Source organism: Megalobrama amblycephala, linkage group LG11, assembly GCF_018812025.1.
Source record: "Megalobrama amblycephala isolate DHTTF-2021 linkage group LG11, ASM1881202v1, whole genome shotgun sequence".
Classification (NCBI taxonomy): domain Eukaryota; kingdom Metazoa; phylum Chordata; class Actinopteri; order Cypriniformes; family Xenocyprididae; genus Megalobrama; species Megalobrama amblycephala.
The window spans coordinates 15,814,454-15,831,966 of NC_063054.1; the positions used below are offsets into that span (position 1 = coordinate 15,814,454).

A 17,513-nucleotide genomic window follows, 5' to 3' on the forward strand; every position below is an offset into this window, starting at 1 on the left:
TTCCAAACCAGTGAAGAAAAACAATAAACTAAGACCCCCCATTCCTTTTCCCTTTGACGACCTCTGCCCCACATGTAAAAACAAAAGAGACATTTAGTAATACAAAACTGAGTAGCAGGACCTTTCTTGGAGAGGTTAGACATGACTCCCCTTGTGCACACACACAAGATCAAGGAGACCAGAATGCAGGAAATTCCACATTAACACAGAAGAGGGGCTAAAAAAAACAATTTAGGAGCTGAACTATGACCCCGTGAGAGATTGAAACTTGTTTTTTGACAAGTATTATGTAAGGCAGTACTGCTCTACTGTATGGAGCCTCTCTCCATTCTGGTCCCCATTTCATGGTGACATAATGGAAAAAAGTGGCATTGAATATATTGGTCTATAAGCAGCAAAACAACAAAAAAAAGTTGCACTTCTCTTACACTCAGTTTTGGCAGACCTTAAAGGGATAGTTCACCCAAAAATGAAAATTTGATGTTTATCTGCTTACCCCCAGTACATCCAAGATGTAGGTGAATTTGTTTCTTCAGTCGAACGCAAATTATGATTTTTAACTGCAAACGCTGCCGTCTGTCAGTCAAATAATAGCAGTGGATGGGAACTTCTACTGTAACAGTAAATAAAACTTGCTTAGACAAATCCAAATTAAACCCTGCGGCTCGTGACGACACATTGGTGTCCTAAGACACGAAACGATCGGTTTGTGTGAGAAAACGAACAGTATTTATATCATTTTTTACCTCTAATACACCACTATGTCCAACTTCGTTCAGCATCCTGTTAGTGAGGTCAAAAAACCCGCTCTGCTGACGGAAGTGATGTCTCGCCCATATACTTCAATGAGCGCGAGACATCACTTCCGTTGTCAGAGCGCGATCAGACCTCACTAACCGGAAGCTGAACGGAGTTGGACATAGTGGTGTATTAGAGGTAAAAAATGATATAAATACTGTTCGGTTTCTTGTACAAACCGATCGTTTCATGTCTTAGGACATCAATGCGTCGTCATGACCCGCAGGGTTTAATTAGGATTTGTCTATGGAAGTTTTTTCAACTCTTATTGTTCAAGTTCCCAATCACTCCTATTATTTGACTGACAGACGGCAGCGGTTGCAGTTAAAAATCATAATTTGCGTTCGACTGAAGAAAAAAAGTCACCTACATCTTGGATGCCCTGGGGGTAAGCAGATAAACATCAAATTTTCATTTTTGGGTGAACTATCCCTTTAAGATAAAGTCAAGTCACCTTTATTTATATAGCGCTTTATACAATACAGATTGTTCCAAAGCAGCTTTACAGAGTCACTATAGATTTGTATTAGTGGAGCAAGATGCAGCGCTCACCTGTAGGGTGGTTATGAGTCAAGGCACTTCCTTCAACCAAGATATTCATGATATCTGTCACATTTACACAACGACCCATGGCAAATGAGCATTCAATAATGTAAACAGATCATTCAAAAAGCACATGGAGATAATTTTAAATGGTCAACCATTTTACGATGCTGTAGAGTAACTATACAAGTGTGTGTGTGTATATATATATATATATATATATATATAGGGCAGAAATCGTGTTCATGGATGAGACTATTAACGTTACTGTAGTATGAAGCAGAGCAGGACTGAGTGCTGTGTGTGCAAATGTATTTCTACAAAATAAAACCAGAAACCGAGGGTAACGCGGGTAGGTATTGATAAGCGACACACAGACCCGTCCTGAGTCCTGGTTAAAATTGCTTATTTCTCTGGATTTAAACATTCTTGGAAGCACTTGGTATAATGTAAGTACACAAGTCAACAAAATATATAACATTGTTCTAGTGGTTTTTGGATATTTTAATCCAAAAATGTTTACATATTGTGCCTTTAACTGTAATACTGTTACATTTTCTGAGAGCACAGTTATATCTCCCAGCATACTGTATATTCAAATTGTATTAATTTATCTGGAAATGACTGTGCATTATACATCATTAATGCTTAAAGTCGGCATGTAATGGATGATGTCTTAGTCTTTTCTTCCCTATTATGATGTATGATGTATGAGTATATATGAGTGAAACAGCTTCTCGAACAGGAAAATATGTACGGCGGGACTTGATTTTGTCCCTTGGGAATTGATTGGATTGGATCATTGTTTGCTATTAATGGATCTCATTTGAGTGACAGGTTGTCCCATCATCAGAGAAGAGTCATTGCAAGAGGGAGGGGAAGTTAATTTGATGAAAGATTATGATTATATATATATGACAATTTCATTGTGACTTGAAATGAATATAACTTGCACTGTTTGGTCTGTTTGTGTGTTTGGGTCTTCCAGATTGACTTGGTGCATAACAGTTTCTTCAACTATGGGCACTTTTGTCTCTGTGAAACTCTCTTAAAACACACTTTTCACAATCATTTGATTATTTATCTATTAACAATCTCCAACTGGATGTACATCATAGGACAAATCTGTCATTTTCTTCTGAATTGCCATTTTTCTGAATCAACAAATATTATTTCCACTGTGTTCCATTGTGTTTGCAAAAGAGAAGTTTATAAATGAGTAGTTGGAATAAAATGGCTTGACTCATTTGTCACACTATGATTATATTATAGCATTTTATGTATATCCAAATACACACAAATAACATTTTCAAACATTCTAAAACTTAAAGCTACAGCTTGTTTGGAAATGATGCACAATAACAATATTCTATTCACAAGAGATATTTTCACATATGTCTTATATATATATTTAAATATTATCTCTTTGATAACCAAGGACACATTTCATATATATATATCAATATATATATATATATATATATATATATATATATATATATATATATATATATATATATATAATGTAATTTTATCAAGAAATTTTATATTTAAGACTGAAATCTAAGTCATGACACAAGAGTAAATCAATAAAATGTAGGCTACACAAAATTAGCAAAATTAAATTATAAAGGAATGATTTTTTTTTTTTTTTTAATTAACCCCATGTAACAGAAGTCGCTGTTGTTGAAGAACAACCCTAAAATGAGATCAGTGATTTAGATTCCACTTGTACTCACCTCTGCAGAGACGCCGTGTCTAGATCTCGTGTGATGTCTCACAGGGAAGCTGATCGCGTGTTCTATCCAGACAGCCAGCAGCACACTTAAAAGCACCCATAAACTTTTACGCGACCCTTAGCATTTTTGCACAGTTGCGTATCTGTCCACTAAATACAGCTAAAATATTCTCAGTCTTAAATGTGCAATCGTTGCTTAGGAAGCTCTGTGAAATTCCCTCGTGACAAATATCTTCTTCAGTGCGCTGTTCGTCATCTTCATCCAAACTTCATTAAAACCCGCACAGGTATGAACATTTTATAGCCTATATTCAGACAGATAACCCTCACCTGTTCATTCCTTCAAAAATACATCAAATGTGACTCGATCCTTCTTGTTGCACTGTTGTCCGCCCATATGGACTGATCGTCTCTCAGTTTAAGTAGCTACTGCAGGTCTCACTGAAGCGCTGCATGCTCTTCAGTCCGCACCAGTGCATCCTTATTTAGCTATTACAAAAGTTTGTATTCTCTTATCCTATAAGATGTCAGAGTAAAGAGTCGTTGGTGACACATTACTATGGTAAATGGTAGAAACCAAAATAAAAAGATCACAGTTGAGCTGTAAAGCTGTGTGCGCAAGGCAGCAGTGATACAACCGCAGGATGGTCTGATCTCCAAAGGGGTCATCATGGGAGGAGAATCATTTTCTCGCATGTTGAGTGACAGAGCCAGTGATGATCTGACAGGTGTGTGCGAGTACGATGGATTCAATTTCCGCTCAGGTGAGATTGAAAGTGTTTGTGCCCCTTTCAGGAAAGAATGCCTTTTAAATTCCAATTAATTTCCTAAGTTAGAACTGAATTTAAATCGAGGCAGCAAACAGGATGTAGAATGCATAATATTTGAATTTAAGAAAGTAGTAGAGTTTGAATGAAATGAAATTTAAAGAAATTAAAAAAAAAAAAAAAAAGTAGTTCATCTCATGATTCAGCATGACTCAGCATAACATTTTATTTCAATGGTCCACTTTAAGCATTCTGCCAACTATAAGTAACTTTGCAACTGCCATTGTCAACTAAATCTCATACTATTAGTAGACTGTCTGCTGAATATCTGCTAACACTTTATTTTTGATGTTCCCCAACAGACATATACTGACTATAAGTAACTTTGCAACTTATGTCAACTTATTCTACTACCCCGAACATTAACACCTAATCTATAACCTTGTAATACTCTAATGAGTGTTAGATGACAGGTTGCAAAGTTACTTATAGTTAGCAGAATGTCTAAAGAAACAAAGTGTAACTGCCATAAATTTGTATTGTGTGACATATTTATGGTTGATGTATTATATTTTTTATAAAGCAAAGTTATTCATACATTCATACAGTAATAAAGTAGGATATAACTGAATAAAATACTGAGAATCACCCCTGAAAATACTGAGTAAGCCTATTTATTTTCTATGCATCTTTTTTTTTTTGTATGTTCTCATAAAATTCAGTGAAATCTTGCTGAAAAGCAACATATTTTTAGAAAACAAGAGTTAAATTTCTTCTCAATATTGCTGTCAACATGAAAAAAAAAAAAAAAAAAAAACTAATTTATGCGTAAAATTATTAATGAAGTGGGACAGAGGCTTTTAATGTTGATAACTGGATCATCAAAAAGAAAGGTAGTGATAGGAGCTAGGGCAAGCTTTAAGCTTAATTCTTTTTTCAATCAACCCTTTGATGTGGCTATGTTTTGCTAAATTAAAAATAAAAAAAAAAAAAAAAAAAAAAACCTTGTAAAATAAAATCTTGATGCACCTCTTGATGGAAATAGCATCACAACATTTATTTCCATCAAGAGGTGCATCAATTTTTCATTAAGATCTTGTATTGACAATGCAAGAGGTGAGCACTCTGTAAAGTCTATGTCAGCACATCCCAAAGACTTTCAATGAAATTAAGGTCTGGACTCAGAGGTGTCAATTTATGTGTGAAAATTATTCTTCATGCTTTCTCCTAACCATTCTTTCACAATTTGAGCCTGATGAAATCTTGACATTGTCATCCTCAAATATGGCTATGATGTGTCTTCCTACATGCATGGATGAAGAAATGAAAAGCTTCACACTACATCAGTTATGGGTTAATAGAACTATTACCAAACATGTAACATGCTAGTATTTGCCTCTTAAGCATTTGCCTACTTTAAATCCAAATATCAATATTTTGTTTTTTTTTTTGGGCTGGGAAGTGTATATCTATGGTTTACAGGTGTATTGTAATTGTTTACTATGCATAATCCAGTCTTATGAACACAGTGTCCTTATTTTGTGTCAATACTAATTAGAATTATTACTGTTCTTTACAGTACATGATTGTGATTGGTCAGTTGCAGCATTTTGTGATCAAATATTTCTGCATACTGACTACTAAATTGTACAATTTACCACTGTCCCAGGCAACTAGTTTTCTAGCTGTGCTTTTATCATCTTTCATAACATTCTGCACTCTTTGGTCTCTCATAATGACATAATTTAAATGCAACTAAACTTAAAAACTCTTCACATAACATACATTATACCTTACAGAACTGTACACAGTCTCAGTCTGAACCAGTTAACATTTATCTTTGTTTTTAATAAAAACCATAAAAACAAAGATCTTTCTGCTAATTTTAAGATGTGATAATTACTCTGGATTCTGACAAAAAAAGAAACAACAACATTTTTTTTTTTAACTGATCAAGATATCTTTTTTAATTATCTTCAGAAACAAATGATCAGTAACTTTAAATGAATGACAATTTTAAATTTTGCATGAACAAGTCTGACAATGATAGCATGTATATTTGATGAAAAATACAACTCAAAATGGATAAGAAACAAACAGAAAAACTTGGAATGCCCTTTGGTTTCACAGTCGCAGTTCGGTGGCATTACTTGCATTTATAGAGGCTGCTTATAGTACATATGCCAACGTCATACCTGCATCTCTTAACAGTCATCAGTAGCTCTGAGGTCATATAGTCCCACTTACATACATCTGCATTCAGAGACATATTTAGAGCTGCCTTTCCGATTAAGAACAAGACTTCAGAACACAAAAAGGGAATGGAAAAAACACCCATAAATATTAAGGTGAAAAAAAAAAAAAATTGTACATCCGACAGGCATTCATAAGCCACATCATCATACATACAGACTAGAGAAAGCTCTTCATATATCAGTGACCCGTATTTAGAACTTTTGTTAGAAGAACACAAGACAGGTTTAAATAATAGATTATATAAAATAGATTACTTTAGCTCTTCATGTTAAAATAGCAACTCAAAATCAACATGAACATCTTTTCACTGCTGTCTGTTAACAAACAGACAATGAAATGTTGAATGAACAATGTCAGCCTATTTCTGTTGGCTTAATGAAGATTTCTTTTTTGAAATGCCCTGGCTAAGATATCAAGCAGTAATCGCGAGAAATGCAAACCGTAACATATTCAAGTAAGACATAAAGGCACTTTCCACAAATAGAGTACAAATAGTGGCCAGAAACTCTTTAAAAAACAAAACAAAAAAACAAAACAAAAAACCCCTTTTTACAGATGGTCAGTGAAAGGCAGTTTTTAAGCCTATTACCAAAATTTGGAATATGTCTGAAAACAGTTTAATATTTCAATTTGTTCCGATTTGTTATTTTCTAGCAATACAATATTATATATATATATATATAAAAAAAAAAATCTCTCTAGAAGCTATGAAGCCCCACACAAATTGTGGGAAAAAAATATGTAAATTGTGTCTACAAATGAACAATTTGTTCCCATGTCAGCACATTTTACCATTTCGTTCCCAGTAAATCATGCAAACGATATAATAAATTGTTCTCTGTTTTTAGTAAATCGTGGCCATGTTATATGTTAAAAATATGTTCCCAAAAATATGTTCTCAATAATTGGTTAAATCAAAACTAGGGGGCAAATTAGGAGGATACAGATAAGGGACACGAAACTGTACCCTATTTGTAGAAAGTACCACAACTCAAATTAAGATAAAACATCATAGTTTTCCATAATAGAAAGCTTTGATAAAAACTAAACAGAGAATGTTAGTATTCCTCTGTGTAAGTTCATTAAGACATTGCTTAAGTCACCTATGCAATGAAATTAGCATTTTGAAAAAGATTAAGATTTGGAGACCAAAAAGACCAAAGTTAGTATGATATGATAAATGCAGATACACTGCAATGTATTAATAAATATGTGTCAATATTTTTATAGATATATTTATATGGATATGAAAAGTCACATTCTTATCTACTGTTTAGCTATAATAAATTCTCTCCTTCTGAAGTAGATTTCTCATGTTTATATATAATTTTAAAGCTTATTTCTCATTAAATGATGACAGATGTAGAAAAACACCTCATACATAAAAGGTGTCATTTCTGTTTAATTTTTTGGTCGCTGTTTTTCTGTACACTGCAAAAGTCATTTTCATAATCAGGATTTCTGTCTTGTTTTCTAGCATTATAGTTAATTTTCCTTTTATTAAAGTCTAATTTAAATCAAAACTTTTCAGATAATATTCATGTCTCGAATTAAGTTTAAAAATCTTACACATTTTTTCTTTACACAGGAAAAAAAACAATATGCCAATGGAGAATATATATATATATTTATCTTTAATTCTGAGTAATATCTTTAATTCAAGTAATATCTACTTGTTTTAGATATTTTTAATGGCAAACAAGACAAAAACGCTGATAATATTTTTTATAAAATATCAGAAAATGATTTTGTATACTCTGATGTGTTTTTATACTGTGTTGAAGTTTGATCAAAATGCTAATGCACATATATGTTAGTCCCGACACCAAAGCATTCACTTTTTATCCTGGGTCATTTCTGATGCTGAACACAGGGACGTCAAGTCTCTATAAAGTTGATATTGCACAATGAAATGAATATTCTTTACTGAACCCAGAGGTAAGACTTGAAATTTGGTCAATTAGTGGGCTTCAATGAGTGTCCACTGAAATGAATCAACATGAAAATGCTGAATAAGTTAGACATGAAACAGACAAACAGGAAAAATATGTGGCTCTGGGGTGGAAGAAAGACACAATCAGACCATCGTGAGAAAGTGCTAGTCCTGGTGGCTCTCCAGATATGAAAAACAGTCAGTTCCTTCACTCCCGGGCCTGTTTTTTCTTGAGTATTTCAGCTGGAGAAGATCCCCAACTTCACTGATGGCATTTAAAGCCTGAGAGAGTAAAGAAGAGACACTGGGGTTATTAACACTTGAATAAATGTTTGGCATGGAGGGTTTGATAAAACATGATGAGTAACTGCTAAAAGGTGACAGAATGTTTATTTTTGGGGTAAATTATTCCTTTAATGTTTATGTACTCTAGTGGACTGTGAGGTGAGTCAGAGTTTCACAGATGAATGATTTGCGATCTCTGCTGCTTCATGTGGTTTGAAAACATTAGCAATGGAGTTGAATAAGGACAGATCTTGGATAAAGTGCCTTCACGAGGAGTGCTGATTTCGTTGACAAATTATTTTCATCAGTTTTTGTCAACATTTTTTTCCTGACGAAAATGAGACGATAACTAAATAAAAAACAGTTTTTGATGAAAAAAAAAAATCGATTTACCTTTTCGTCAATGAATAAGAACAAAACAGGAAATGTTAGGGAGAGGACGATTTGGGAAGAGATTCAATCACAATGAATCTGTGTGGTAGGGAGGTTAGATGGGCACATTTGAATGAACATACTGATCTATCCGGCGGCTTAACATACACTTGCTGCATGTCTTATAAAACATTTAAAAATGTCAACATCTTGTGAGAAAGAGAAAAAGAGACATATGGATAAGTTTCACATGTGATGTCAAGGAACAAAAAGACCATTTGTAAACCGTGTGGAGCGAAAATCTCTGGGAAAACAAAGAAAGTTGCAATACAATACAGGGCTCAACAATAAAGAACTGCACAATGGCCCTTTGAAGAAATTGACAAAAAGTTTATCATGCATTTTCACGTGTTTTGCAAATTTAAACATTAAAGCGAATTCAAGCACAAGACATGAAAGGGAAATGTGCATACACAGAAAGCAGACTCTGAACAGCATACAAGTGCTGAATTGTGTTCTCTTTTGCATCTTATCGCGCTTGAGGACAAATACACACGTTATGGCGAGTATTCATAACAGTCGGTTATGTCTTAAGTGAACGTAAACAGTAGGGAAGAAAATCAAATGTGTGTCACTGGAATCCATGCATTAGTTCTTAAAGTGACAGTAGCCTAATAAATCTGCTGCTGTCTGTGCCCTTAATGTTAATTTAAACAAAAGAAATAGAGAAAATCACTAACTTCTCTTGTCTGAGTAACTTTAGAAGCTTTAATAAGGGTTTATATGAGGAAGACTATGCACTGTTATTTTACATTTGATTACTTTATTCAATTTCTGTAGGAAGTATTTCTTACCTGAATACTACTGTTAGACCTACCTGACAAACTTTAAGCACTGTTTATTTCTATTATATTCTAGTTCTATTATATTTATTTATTTGTTCTTATTTTTGTTTATTTACTGACAGTTAGATTTTAGTCGACTAAATCTTTTTGATATTTAGCTGACTAGAACTAAAACAATTCAGATGTCTAAAATATGACAATTAAATGGCAAACTAAATCAAATTTTTTCAAAATTAACACTGTTTATGAGAGCCAATACATAAAGTTAAGAACTAGTTTGTAAGTTAAAAAAGAAAGCCAACAAGAAGGTATTTTCATCTTTTGCATGTTCTCTTCTTTCCATTTGCCTAACACAAACAGATTGATGCATCACATTGATGCAATCTAATGAAACCAATCAAGAACATCTCAGGATATTAACTTGTCCCAAAATCAAAATGAAAAAGAAATTATATTAAAGAAAATTAAGACTTTTTTTGTCATTATTTTTGCAATTATTATTTTATTAGTGTTCATGTGATACTCACTGTGTCGAGCATCTCTCTCGTGTGGGCTGGCAGAAACACAGAAGCGTGCTCGGGACTTCAATGATGGGTGTGGCGGGGAACCCAACCACCACTGTCCCAATGTTCCTCTTCAGCATCTCCCGCCCAAATGCTCTGAAAAACATACATACAAAATAAATCAATTAAAACACACACACACAGCATAAAATTGCATCCTGTAAAGATGGAATCAAGTAGAAATTATTTTAAAAAATCATTTAAAAAAAAAACTGTTTCATCTTCTAGCTAGCATCTTATCAAATACAATAGCCATGATTCAGTTGAACAAAAAGTGACACTGACCCGATTTTAGCTGGCATGTAAAGCATCAAGGGTACAACAGGGGAGTCATTGTTCCCATAGATGATAAAGCCCATCTCATGTAATCTCCTGCGAAAGTAGGTTGTGTTTTCTGACAACTGACAAAGTCTTTCCTGACCTGCATAAAAAAGAAAATACAAATAATTATCACTGGTTGAAACCCAGCTTCTGACCTTTTCCAAGACATTGTGTCCTTGCTATTTATTCATTGATGGTGCTTGGTTGGCTGAGTGCTTACTATTGCTCATACTTCATATCATAAGTAAATTTCAGTGTGTAACTCATCCCACACTTTTTGTAGCATGGACATGAATAATAGCTCAAATTGAGCAGCTTGTTAAGAGAGAGAGAGAGCTGTGCAGTTACATTTCTAAGTGCTCAGCCTTACAACTTTCACCTGGCCCAAAAAAAAAACAACAACAAAAAAACAACAACAAAAAAAAAAAACAAAAACAAAGCAGGGCTTTTGACATTTTTATTGCATCATTCATACATTATTCATATCCAACAGGAACGATGAAAAGCTAAATTGCAAACATGCTACCTCCACAGGTTCCATACCAGCACATGGCAAATGAAAATGGGGAGGCTGTTTTATCTGAAGCCAAAGGAATTCAAATCCACTTTGAACACTGCAGAATGATCCTCTGGGGAGAGGTAGAGATATACTCTCCAGTATTAGTTTTCACTTGTTTGACATTCCATTCATTGTGAGGGGCTCCTGAAAAAGGAAAGCTCTCTCACAATATTCAGGATTGAGAATATTGGTAGAGGCTTGAAGAGAAAACTGTTCAACTCAACCTACAGCAGCTACAAGGAAATGGGTGAATTTGATTTCAGCAAGTACAAAATGTTCCTTGATCAACATCTTTTTTTGATCCTGGAACAACATTCCAATCAACCAATCAGAAATGAGGGACAAGTTTAAAGCTTATGTCGAGTTTAGGCTTACAACCATGGTTAGGTGCTTCTACATCAAAGTTATTAACCAATTATTTCCCTCTGATTTAAGGGATAAGTTATGGGTAGGGTTCGGTTTAGGGCTAGGGATATGATTAGGATTAAATTTGCAGACAAGAATGTTGTTCCAGGATCAACAAAATATGTTGATCCAGGAACATGTATTACTTGGCAAAATAACAGTGACCGAGTTAGTCTGAAGCTTTTTAAATTCAGCTCAATCTGAATCTTGTGAATTATTTCTGTTGCTCGTAAATTTTAGAAATATATACTTAGTCTTGATCCTAAACCACAATGGAACAACTGTTTCAACAGTATTCAAAAGGTATTTTATTAGTAAATTAAGTTCCATTCTTCCAGTAGAAGCTGACGTGTAAAGTTAAAATCACCATGAAATCAAAATACTTTTCGCTAACACTTTACATGTACTTACAATGGTAATTACAGTAAATTATGCATAATTACAAGTAACCCTAAACCAAACCCTATCTGTAACTCTAGAGTAAGTACATGTAGTTAATTAATAGTACTCAGTACTTATTTAAGTAATTACAATGTAACTACAGCAACTGAATAAAGTGTAACCTACTTTTCTTTTTTCATGGAATGTTTTAGTATTTATTACAAATCAAACTAAAATGTGTCCTTGTAATCTTTAATCAAAAACATTAATGTGCTCTGCAACAACATCTCTTCTTGACACGAGCACTGGGTAATAAAGTTTACATTTACAGTCAATCCACTCCACGAGCCACCCATTTCACTCAGACAAACATCACAACAGACCATAAAAGACCATGATAATTTTTGTTTCATGTTGACTTTAAAATTTATTCTCTATGGTTGCGCGGTGATATATGGAAGCCCGTTTCCGCCACTAAAAAAAAGAAAAAAAAAAAAAGAAAAGATGAATTGCGACTTTTTATCTCAGAATTCTGACTTTATAACTCGTAATTGCGAGTTTATATCTCGCAATTGCGTGATAAAAAGTCAGAATTCTGAGATATAAAGTCGCAATTGCGTGATATAAAGTCAGAATTGCGAGATATAAAGTCGCAATTGCGAGTTATAAAGTCAGAATTCTGAGATATAAAGTCGCAATTGCGTGATAAAGTCAGAATTCTGAGATATAAAGTCGCAATTGCGTGATAAAAAGTCAGAATTCTGAGATATAAAGTCGCAATTGCGAGTTATAAAGTCAGAATTCTGAGATATAAAGTCGCAATTGCGTGATAAAGTCAGAATTCTGAGATATAAAGTCGCAATTGCGTGATAAAAAGTCAGAATTCTGAGATATAAAGTCGCAATTGCGAGTTATAAAGTCAGAATTCTGAGATATAAAGTCGCAATTGCGTGATAAAGTCAGAATTCTGAGATATAAAGTCGCAATTGCGTGATAAAAAGTCAGAATTCTGAGATATAAAGTCGCAATTGCGAGTTATAAAGTCAGAATTCTGAGATATAAAGTCGCAATTGAGTGATAAAAAGTCAGAATTCTGACTTTTTTTCTCGCAATTAACTGATGGTCAGTATCTCTGTCTGTAACAGTGCATCCAACGATAGCCGTGCTGCCGTGAAGTCTGAAGCTGTTGGTGTATAAAATGTGCCACTTCAGCTTTGTCTGATTTATTGCGCCTCCGCCACAGCTGATTCTTCTTATTATGATTATTATTATATTGTTATTATTGTGTAAAATTCATTAGTGTATCCATTCTGTTAAAAACAACTTTTATTGCCCAAATACCTCGACTGTAATTTGCAGAATTGCATGATTCTACCCTTGAGTTGCAAAGTTAATGAAACATGATAGGTATTGGTTGTTTTAGTATTAAGCCCACTAGATGGCAGTAAAAGCTGTTTTTTCTCCTTGAAACGCTGTGTACAAGGTTACCGTGGAAACATTCTATATGCATATTCCTGCATAATGCATATGTCCGGAGACTAATCTTTATGTCTCCTCCAGTAAAATAAATATTTCTTTATTGGTAAATCGGCGCTAAAAATAATCCTTTATGATGTCCTCTATTTTATGTATAATAATAACAAAGCAGCAATCCTGATTGTCTATTTAATGTATAATAATAACAAAACAGTAATCCTGATGGTCAGTCGCAATGAAAGGAAACGCAAGCAAAGTAAGAACTGTGAGAAATAACGTTTCACAGTAGTGAGAAAAAGTCAGAATTCTGAGATATAAAGTCGCAATTCTGACTTTTTATCACGCAATTGCGACTTTATATCTCAGAATTCTGACTTTATAACTCGCAATTGCGACTTTATATCTCAGAATTCTGACTTTATAACTCGCAATTGCGACTTTATATCTCAGAATTCTGACTTTTTATCACGCAATTGCGACTTTATATCTCAGAATTCTGACTTTTTATCACGCAATTGCGACTTTATATCTCAGAATTCTGACTTTATAACTCGCAATTGTGAGTTATTAAAAAGTCAGAATTCTGAGATAAAAAGTCGCAATTCATCGGTTTTTTTTGTGGCTTTTTTTTTTTGTTTTGTTTTGTTTTGTGGCGGAAACGGGCTTCCATAGTGATATGATGAACAGGTTTTACTACAGGGCTGCACAATTAATTGGAAAAATTCTCAATCTCATCTCTCAATTACAGCTGCCGTGATTACCTAATCATTAGGGGTTAGGGGTGTGACGAGATCTCTATCATGAACTAACAATGAATGACTATTTTTATCAACTAACAAACAAAGATTAATAAATACTGTAGCAAATATATTGCTCATTATTAGTTGATGTTGGTTAATACATTAATGTTAATAAATGAGACCTTATTGTAAAGTGTTAACATTTTCATTTATACTGTTTTATTTCTATGATCAGTTGTGGAAAGGGGTTCAGTTAGTGGGTCAAAAGTTGTAGAAGCTCATAAATCATGTACAGTAAGGTCTGAAGAGACTGAAATCATACAGAAGAGAAGCCATTCAGTTGAGTTAGTGGCAAAACCTTTTACAGTACTTGAGTATTGTTGTCTTTTACTGCATATGATAATTCATACTTAGAAAGTAGAACTGAAATGACACTGATTACAAGATGATTAGTTAAAACATTTCAAATACACCTGCAGAATATTTTTTCTAGTCATGTATTTCGCCGTGTGTGAACTCAATCTCGAGTCTCGTCTCGTCGTCTCGTGAGATACCCGTCTCGTCACACCCCTATTAGGGGTGTATTGAGATCTCATGCCACAATATTAAAGTGTGACAAGATTTCTTGTCGAGGTGAAAAGCTGTCTCACGATATTGCCATGACAGAGTGCGAGGGTGAAATTAGGATAGAATATGCCACCGCATATTCACATTATACCCATTTACATTATGCCTCCACTGTCAATTTTGTTCTTTTTTAAAAAATAAAAACCATTTAATTCAGTTGGATAATGGTCGCTTCAATCCTATTTAGCACGAGCTGCAGAGTCGTACGTAGTGCAGCAGGAATCACTGATCATGTGACTAGAGTAAGTGATGAGATGACTGACCTAACCATGGCGGAGGATTCGTTGCACAACAGAACCTAAACGTCTGACAAATTTCTTATCTTGTAGAATGCGTGCTCAGCACTGTCACTCCCTATTCATAGAATGCACGAATCGCGAAAGTGCAAGTAAGACGCGAACATGCATTGAAACGTGGATCCCTAATGCATGCAAATATCTCCCAATATGAAAGCTACCTTAGCTCTCTATCATGCTTGAAGAAAATTTTGGTCTCTATGTTGCACTTTGAATATTTAGAGAGTACTTTAATTGGTTGCAATTATTATTTGCACTTAAGACTAAGAGAAAACTGTGTTATTCATTTTTATTCATGCCGTTTTTATTTCTATGATCAAGTTGTGGAAAGGACTTCAGTTAGGAGAAGACTCATAAATCATGTTCTAAAGTATAATATTGTTGTCTTTTACTGCATATGATATTTCATATTTGGAAAGTAGAACTTAAATGACATTCATTACGAAGATGATTTAGTTAAAACATTTCAAATGCACCTGCAAACTATTTTTTCTAGTCATGTATTTCATCATTGAGGATTTCTTAAAAATACTGTGTAAAAATCTCGTCTCGTTCTCGTGAACTCAATCTCGTCTGGTGAGCTAGTCATTTAACTGCATAATTCATTATGCAGTTTCGTATGCTTCAATGATAAGAGGAGTTTTGAAGTGATTGACAGCTTCAGTGATTATGAAGTTAGCACTCTTTCCTAACTTTCTGTTTATAATCGATAAAAGAAAGAAAAATTTTATTAGTATGTGTGTTCCCTGGGAATTGAACCCATGTCTTTGGTGTTACTAGTGCTGTGATCTACAGAAATCAGCTGAAGACGAGTTGTTTCTTCAAGGTTCTCTGCTGAGAATCCTCATAAATCTTTCCCTCCACATAAATATATCATAAGTCCTCTCCAATACATTTAAGAACAATACTGCCCTAGCAGTGAAGGGACTCACTAAGTCTTCAAGGTTCCATCAGCATCCATTATCCCACAGAGAGGAAAGCTCACCTCTCTTTCTCTCACATTAAAGCCTCTCAAGGGCTTGAAGAGTTTCCAGATGGGGTGTGTGTGCATGTTTGGGGTATAGATGTTGTTATCCAAACGAACGCCCTGCTAAATCAATCAGGGGTGAAACTGAGTTTGCTGCCTCAAACTGTCAGCAGAGATGAAGTTAGCATGTGTAACCAAGCGCAGATTCATCGAGTTTACTTTTCCTAAACAAACCCAAAACTCAAAAAGTTTGCGTGACTGCTGATAATTAGCACTTTTCAACAGTGGAAATTTTCATGCAGTTCTAGGAATTCAAGTAAATTGATGCAACTCATTGGGCATTTCAATATTTTTTGCGTTCTCTCAGAAAAATTCCACATAGCGTCCACCCTTGAAACTTTGCGTTTGCTTGCAAAGAACTTTTGACTGGTTCTTTTGATCAATCTTATGATTGTGCTAATATAGTATTCAAACAGCTAATATTTACAGCTGTTTGGGTATTATTTTATGACACAAAAATCTCTTTTTTACTTTACGGTAGGTTACCGAAAGGCTTAATTTGTAGCCTAATGTCTTGTAGCCTTTGTAGCCTAATTTATTACTTTAAAAGTTAAACTAATCGTGTATATATATATATATATATATATATATATAAAAACATGATAAAAATGTTGTATTTTTTGACTAGTTTTAAAGTTTTATTTCATTTTTGTTCCTGAAATCCACCCTTCTGATGGGATCAGTATAATCCAAATTGTTTGGATCAAAGGTATCCCGATCTTACTAAAAAGTTTTAAAAAGCAACACAACTGATGATTTTATCCAGATCAAAATCAAGATTGGATTTTGTGATCTAATCTGATTTCAGAATCCTTTTTTTCTTTTGAACAACCCATTTTCAAGATTTGATCCAATCCGATAGCCGAAATCCGATCAGATTACCTTTACTTACTGGGCCCAGCCAATTAATTTGTTCCACCAGTACTTTTTGTATGCTCTTAACATGTGAATATTTTGTTAATCATTTGTTCGCACATGCCTTATATTGGATTTAAAGAGTTGTGGTTATTTATAATATAACAAACACTGTTGCATGATGTACTTTGGCTCACATGCTGTTCACCTGTGTACATTCTTGTGTGTTTTTCTGTATATTACAAAACAAACCATCCTCTGTTAGCTTAAAGCTGCAGTAGGGAGTTTTTAGAAAACGTTGACTTAGCCTGAAAATTTCCCTCCACAGCTCCTCCCCCATCACAACGGAGCCTGCCGTGAACGCGCAGGCTAGTAAGCAAGCAGGGCCACCGATGACGGTGGATAAACAGTTATGGCACATTCACTGGTATGGACGAAACATCAACAATATGATTTACATTGACTATGGTCCTGCCCATACTTTGCCTACAAACTTGGTCCTCAAAACATTATGTATTTTGCAATACATGTAATGTAACTATATGACGTTGCACTATTTCTATAAGTAATAAATAGCTAGTAAGATAATATAACGGTAACTAACGTTACAGTATGCAAGTAATTATTCTATCGATATGTAATGCTAAATAAGGTTTGCTAGTACATTATTTCAGCAACATGACAAGCCAGTGAATTAGTAGGTTTCAATAGTTGCTTTGCACAGTG

The 17,513-nt window shown here is 34.2% G+C and overlaps 1 protein-coding gene across 1 annotated transcript in view; it reads right to left on the reverse strand.

Annotated features, from left to right (window-relative positions):
• Nucleotides 1–6,781: 6,781 nt before the first annotated feature.
• sptlc2b (serine palmitoyltransferase, long chain base subunit 2b) overlaps nt 6,782–17,513 on the reverse strand; it is a 30,771-nt gene continuing 20,039 nt past the window's right edge. Inside the window, 5 exon segments of the mRNA XM_048206318.1 lie at nt 6,782–8,317; nt 10,065–10,091; nt 10,093–10,119; nt 10,121–10,196; nt 10,386–10,521. Of these exon segments, the coding sequence (XP_048062275.1) occupies nt 8,201–8,317; nt 10,065–10,091; nt 10,093–10,119; nt 10,121–10,196; nt 10,386–10,521 (383 nt within the window). The 3' untranslated portion in view covers nt 6,782–8,200.